This window comes from Harpegnathos saltator, unplaced genomic scaffold, assembly GCF_003227715.2.
Source record: "Harpegnathos saltator strain DR-91 unplaced genomic scaffold, Hsal_v8.6 scaffold677, whole genome shotgun sequence".
NCBI classification, from domain to species: Eukaryota; Metazoa; Arthropoda; class Insecta; order Hymenoptera; family Formicidae; genus Harpegnathos; species Harpegnathos saltator.
The window spans coordinates 722,502-729,872 of NW_020230512.1; the positions used below are offsets into that span (position 1 = coordinate 722,502).

Consider the following 7,371-nt stretch of genomic DNA (forward strand, 5'->3'; position numbering starts at 1 on the left):
ACACATTTCTCGCCTAACAGTGGTTTCTTCATTGTGCTTCGATGTTTGAGGTTATGCGCAAGGAGATGGATTCGTATAGTTGTATGTGATACTTCTATACCCTTCTGTTTTAATTTTGCTGCTCCTTGTTGCAATGTTAATGTCGGGTTCCGCTTAAACAAATACACAATTTTTTTTCCATATTCGGCATCACTTTGCCTATCGAGCCACGTTCTGGCAAATCATCGACATTTTTGATCTTCTCATATTGCGGAACACACTTAGCGACGAACGATTTTGTCTTTCCCATGTATTTAGCAGCTATTGTATATGAAATTTTTGGTCCTTTGCGGTGGGGACAAAGGAACACAGCCTCGTAGTGCGATGCGTATGCGGCACTCATGGCGGTTAACGTGTTTCTTAGGTTAGAGTTCGACGCCAACTCAATCTTTTGTGACAAAGCGTTCACGACAAAGATTTCATCTATCGGTTCACAAAATACTAGGACGATATTTCAAGCCAACTGCCATTTATGCCATACACGATCTTACTTTACTTTACAGACTGTATGTTATGTACAGATGAATTTGACTGTTCTGGATTCAATATTTCTTTAGTAATGTCCGGGCCCGTCACATGTAGATTGTTGCAAGATGTACGCAAAATGTGACGATCACCGAGAGAAAGAGTACAATGAGGTTGGCCGTGTGTTTTCTTATTATAACAAAACCTTCCTGAAGCTTTAAACGCTCTTGAGCAACTTGATCATCGCTGATTTGGAGAAGCCTAACTGCCGGGAGATTTCTCCATGCCTTTGTTTGCGACTCTCTATGATAAATTTTCATTGTCGTTCGTACATCTTCTAAGATACTACTTAACTAGTGTTTACAGCTGGGCTGAATTAACGACAAAATACATAACCATAACATATAAACAAATGTGATCAATGATTTTGGGACAATTAATAGTGTTTTGAATATCATAATATATGTTGCCAAATTTTCTCATACATTACGCACAAAGTATATATGATACCAGCTACCTGTTGCAAAAATGAATCTAATTTCTTTACTACAAAGAAAGTTATGCTAAAACATCCTAAAAGTGATATATTTTTGGTCGGTACTGTACATAAAATTAAAAATACAACAGTATATAAATATATATAAGTATATAAAAATATGCGATATAAAAAAATATGTAACGACATATAGTATGTATCAAAACATATCACAATATATACAAGGTAGCAATACATAAGACAGTTATATTTCGTTTGAATATTCCGCCTTTGTGAACAACGTAAACAGCTCTTTCCGAAGATTGTCTTCGGATCGTTCTTCGCTCAGACAGCACTTGCTTAACAACTGTGTAAGAGTTTAATTCTTATCATAACCGATCACCGCGCGTAAGTTTATGATTGGTGACTCGCGACGGTTACTTCATATGTTTCCCTCTTGAAGAAAGTGTTCAAACTGTTTCGCAGCCGATTGTAGCTGACGCGACCTTTTCTGTTTGTCTGATATCTCGCTTTTCGATATTGTGAATATCACAGCTACTAATAATTTCAAATAGTCGTTCGTCGATCTTACAAAGTGCACAAAAAATCTTTCAGAGGTACTAATAATAAGTCGAATCACGAAGAAAAATAAAGTTGAGCGGTGTAGTTATACAAACAGATTATTGCGCCGAGCAAGTTTTAAAAGTCAAAATCTCCATTAGGAGAGAATCGATAGAGAGAAAACGGAACAACTTTGAAGAGCGATCCGTGCGGCAAACGTTAAAAAAAGGGAGTAGCATTAAAAAGTGGATATGTCCTACGAATGTATTTGCTGCGGACAAAGGTTCAGTCAGATGAATTTCACAAAGCACCTCATTGAGGACAAAGAATGTTGGATAAAAGTATGGGACCATGGCAACAATAAAACCAACGATGAGGTAATCTTGTAAAAGTATATTATACTAAAGCGTAAAGACAATTATACATGTCGCTAGTCCATAGTAAGACTGTAACTTTGTTTATAATGTGCAGAAAAAACTGGAAAGCCATATACGTGTTCATTCACAAAAACAAGAAGAAAGTAATATTATAGGCCCGGAACCATTTTTAAGCAGTAACACGTATGGCATACATTCCAGCACAAGCAGCGGCATTCAAGAGCGCAAAAATATACTTTACGAATATGACGATTACAACCAAAAGTTTTGTAGAGAGAATGAGTTGACGAATCACTTAAAGCAGAAACACAAAGGTGTAATGCACCAATGCGATCATTGCAACTACGAATTCAACGATGAGGTAAATCTGCAAAATTGTTAAACATTGTACAAAACGAAGACGGTTACATGTGCCCTCAATAAAGCCGTAATTTTCTTTACAATCTGCAGAAACATCTGATGAGCCACATACGATGTGTTCATCCAAACATCCAGGAGGTAACTAATAGTGCGAAGCCGGGGCCTTCTTGGGAGGATGATCAGTGCGGCAAACATTCTAACAGAAATAGTTGCATTGAAAACAATAGGCCTTACGAATGTGATGTGTGTAACCAAAGGTTTCATAAAAGATATGGATTAATATATCACTACAAGAATGCCCACCGACGTTTAATGTACCAATGTGAACATTGCATATACGGAACTAACGATGAAGTAAATCTGCGGAAATGTCATTATATACATTGTACAAAAATGCAAAGACCGTTATATGTGTTCTCAGTAAGGATATAACCTTTTTATAATCTGCAGGAAGATATGAAGAGCCACATACGTGTTCATCCTAACATCCAGGAAGAAAATAATAGTGCAGAGCCGGGACCGTCTTGGGAGAGTGTCCCGGGCGTCAAACATTCTAAGACAAACAGCTGCATTGAAAACATGCTTCACGAATATGATGTTTGCAACCAAAAGTTCCGTGAAATTAATGAGGTGACGAATCACTTAATGCAGGACCACAAGTATTTAATTCATCAATCTGAATATTGCAACTACCCAACAAACAATGAAATAACTCTGCTAAAATATTATACATTATAGGAAAACGCAATGGTTTTATGTGTTCTCAGTAAGACTATAACTTCCTTTGTAATCTGCAGGAGCATCTGAAGAGCCAGGTACAATGTGTTCATCCTAACATCCAGGAAGAAAATAATAGTGCAGAGCCGGGACCGTCTTGGGAGAGTGTCCCGGGCGTCAAACATTCTAAGACAAACAGCTGCATTGAAAACATGCTTCACGAATATGATGTTTGCAACCAAAAGTTCCGTGAAATTAATGAGGTGACGAATCACTTAATGCAGGACCACAAGTATTTAATTCATCAATCTGAATATTGCAACTACCCAACAAACAATGAAATAACTCTGCTAAAATATTATACATTATAGGAAAACGCAATGGTTATATGTGTTCTCAGTAAGACTATAACTTTCTTTATAACCTGCAGGAGCTTCTGGAGAGCCAGGTACAATGTGTTCATCCAAACATCCAGGAAGAAGATAATAGTGCGGAGCCGGGACCGTCTTGGGAGAGTGATACGTATGGCAAACATTCCAGCAGAAACAGCTGCAGTGAAAACAATATGCCTTACGAATGTACTGTTTGCAACCAGAGGTTTTATGGAACGTTAACATTGACATATCACTACAAGGATGTCCACCAACGTTTAATGCCCCATTGTGAACATCGCGCCTACGAAACCAATGATGTAGTAACTCTGCGAAAATATTATACATTATACGAAAGCGCAAGAACGATGATATGTGTTCTTAGTAAGAGTACAATTTTGTTTATAATTTACAGAAAAATCTGAAGGACCACGTACGACGCGTTTATCCTAATGTCCAGAAGGAAAGTAATAGTTCAGCGCCGGGACCGTCTCGCGAGAGTGAGCCCTGCGCCAAATATACCAGCATAAATAGTAACAAAAAAAAGTTCAAATTAGATTGGAAATGTCAAGTTTGTAATCAAGAGCACTCTGGCAACCAAAAGTTGATGCATCACCTAGCAGAAGTCCATGGAATTCAGGCAAAATTCAATTGTAGCCAATGCAACTACAAAACCAACTTCTACTATCTTTATCATAGTCATTGGAAATCAATGCATGAAGACAATTACGACTACCCGTGTACTGAACCCGGCTGTGAACAGGCGTACAAAACACGAACAAGTCTGTGGAATCACATGCATGTTAAGCATTCTAATGAACAAGAGAAAAGCAATATTGTGGACCTGAAACTGTCTTCAGAGAGTCATCCGTGCGGCAAACATTCCACCAGAAAGAGCAGTGTTGAAACGTATGAAAGAAAACCTGCACTATGCCCAGTCTGCAACCGAAGGTTTCGTTTTCAGAAAGAGCTAATAGATCACTTAATAAAAGACCACGGCCGTCGAACGATATACAACTGCAGCCATTGCAGCTATGAAACTAATCACAGGCAAAGCTATGAAAGGCATAATAAACGAAAGCACGAAGACAATTACGACTACGTGTGTACTGTGCCCAACTGTAACTGGAAGGGCAAACTTCAGTGTGATCTAATACGACACATGCAAAGAGTTCATCATAATAATCAAAAGAAAAGCGGAAGTACGAACGCGGAGCCGTCCTTGGAGAATGACTCATGAATCAAACAATCCAGAATAAGAAATAAACAGCAATAAAGAGCCCAAAAATGTGATTCAGGTTTTGATAGAAAGAAAGAGTTGAAACATCATCTCTGAGAGGGCCATAGAAGAACTGACTGCAGCGACTGCAATTACACATCTAACAAAAAACAGGACTTGCAATATCACATTGGACGAAAGCACGTGTACAATTACCACTACGTATTTATTAATAAAAGCTGTTACAAGAAGTTCAAACTTGAATAGGATCAGAAGAAAAACGTAAAATATAATCACTCGCATGACTCTTAATAATGACGAAAATATAATCATGCTAACTCTAGTTTTTTATAAAAGATACACGGATGTGCAGAAAAATTCGAAAATAGCCTGTATCATCTGTGGCAATATCATAAACAGGTAAAGTTTATTTAATCGTTTACTGATATATGTTGACAGGACAATTACTTGTTCTGTTTGCAATAAGATATTTAGTACGAAGGGCAGTATGCGGAATTCATTCGTTGTATCACGGGCCAACGATTCTACTTCTGCAAGCTTTACGTCATGGCATTTGTCCATTCGCAGTTTTTATGCAGTTATATAGAAAGAGGAAGGAAAAATGTTCGGAGTAACTTCCGATCGAATAATGTTAGTAGATATTGAAGCATTATTGCAAAACTTCTAGATGGACAAGCGATAAACAGGCTGGCGAATTAAGCGTAGAAAAAGTATAAAAACCGTGATGAAACAGTCTATGCTTCAGCTTCCACACACTCGCTCAAACTTACATCTTGAAACGTACATATGTGCTGATGCGTGCACACGCATATAAGATATCCGCGTTTAGAAAATATTCGAGAGGGAATTTCTTTGTAGAATTATATATTTGCCCTTTTTGAATTGTGGTTTTGTTCCTGGACATATATTCGCAATAGTTCTACATTTTCTATTCTTCCTTATACACGTGCGCAAAATGTTTTATTTATTGTATTGGGTGAGTGCAAAAGTTCGTGCGGAGTTTCAATAGATGGAGTTATAAGCGTCGTAAAGTGTTGTCATTAATACTTCCATCTACATATTATATAACGTTGGAAAGGTGACGTCTTCAGCTGTTATTAAAAAAAAAATCATTTGTTTTCATACAAACTGCTTCGAGAAATATCACTTTAAAAATGAGTATCGATAAGGTGCATTTACGGCATGTTATGCTTTACGAGTTTCGGAAGGGAATAAACGTTGCCGCAGCCGTAAAAAATATTCAGGATGTTTATCAGGATGAAGCACCAGCTAAACGAACTGTGGAAAAATGGTTTGCTAAATTTCGGCGCGGAGAATTTAACCTTGAAGACGAGCCACGCTCTGGTCGACCTTCTGACATTGATGACGATGTTTTGCGTACTTTAGTGCTCAATAAACCGCGAATTTCAACAGAAGAAGTTGCTACAGCACTAAACGTTGACCGATCAACTGCTTTTCGGCGTTTAAAAAAGATGGGACTCGATTTGAAGCTCGATATATGGGTGCCCCATTTGCTGACCGAGAAGAACAAAATCAAGCGAATTTCTGCAGCCGTTTCTTTACTCGGGCGGCTCAATAACGAGTCCTTTTTAGATCGACTAGTGACGGGCGATGAGAAATGGGTCCTCTATAACAATGTTCAGCGCAAACGGACATGGAAACAATCAGGTGAGCGTGGTGACGCAATGCCAAAGGCCAGTTTGCACCCGATGAAGGTGATGCTCTCTGTTTGGTGGGATTGCAAGGGCATAATCTATTTCGAGCTTTTCCCCGCTGGCGAAACGATTGATTCGGACAAGTACTGTCGCCAATTAACCAATCTGAATCGAGAAATAAAAGAGAAACGTCCGATTTTGTCAAATCGCAAGGGAGTCGTCTTTCATCACGACAACGCCAGACCACACATTTCGAAAAAGACGCTGCGCAAACTGAAGAGCCTGAAATGGGATGTCTTAACGCATCCACCGTATTCTCCTGATATCGCACCATCTGACTATCACTTGTTCCAGTCATTGCAAAATTATTTAAATGGAAAAAACTTTGACTCTTTGGAGGCCTTAAAAAACGGCGTCTCTTCGTTCTTCGAATCTAAACCGCGCAGTTTTTATGATCGAGACATCCGTATGCTGCCAGAAGGTTGGGAAAAGATTATAGAAATCGATGGAGAATATATCATTGATTGAATAAAGATTTTTGTTTGCCTAATCACTGTGTGACTTTTACTCACAAACTCCGCACGAACTTTTGCACTCACCCAATACAATACGTATAACTATACATATAAAAGGAATGGATCTACATAGTGCAATCCTTGAGCTTAATCGAAACTTAAGCCCATGTCATCGTCTTATTCCTCTTCCGGTTCTTTCTTTTTTTTCTCTTCCTTGGTTGGTGCAGCTTTTGGCTGTTGGCAGGTGCTACTGCAGATGGAGGCTCAGCTCCTGCAGGCGCGGCACCAACACCAGATCAAATATCGGTAATCAGTTCTTTAACATCGATTCCTTCCAAAACTTTGGCAACAGCTTTGGCCAGTAAGATTCAACATTAACATTCGCAGCTTTCAAAATAGTTTGTATTTTTTCTCGCGTGCGTGGTGTGTGTACACATGAATGTGCGCACATACATGTTCATAATTTTCTGTGTAGACTACAAAAACGAGACATATGGAAGAATTGAAGGATGGCTATATGAGGTACGTCATAGATATATATTTTATTATTTACGTGCTAAATGAAACATAGTATTAAACCTTTTTTATAAAAAGAT

General features: G+C 38.4%; 1 protein-coding gene across 1 annotated transcript; it reads left to right on the forward strand.

Moving 5' to 3' along the window:
- Positions 1–1,364: 1,364 nt before the first annotated feature.
- Positions 1,365–5,304, forward strand: LOC112589964 (zinc finger protein 62 homolog). Its single transcript, XM_025305188.1, has 7 exons — positions 1,365–1,917; positions 2,012–2,278; positions 2,368–2,631; positions 2,728–2,907; positions 3,075–3,257; positions 3,425–3,685; positions 3,781–5,304. Exons 1-7 carry the CDS (start codon positions 1,792–1,794, stop codon positions 4,603–4,605), a joined length of 2,106 nt encoding a protein of 701 aa, XP_025160973.1. The 5' UTR covers positions 1,365–1,791; the 3' UTR covers positions 4,606–5,304.
- Positions 5,305–7,371: the final 2,067 nt, after the last annotated feature.

What these genes read in the sequence shown, in the direction of transcription:
- LOC112589964 (XM_025305188.1), top strand. Translation starts at nt 1,792, where the DNA reads ATGTCCTACGAATGTATTTGCTGCGGACAAAGGTTCAGTCAGATGAAT. An exon ending in ACTACGAATTCAACGATGAG is followed by an intron (nt 2,279 to 2,367) that starts GTAAATCTGCAA and finishes TACAATCTGCAG; the next exon opens with AAACATCTGATGAGCCACAT. An exon ending in GCGCCTACGAAACCAATGAT is followed by an intron (nt 3,686 to 3,780) that starts GTAGTAACTCTG and finishes TATAATTTACAG; the next exon opens with AAAAATCTGAAGGACCACGT.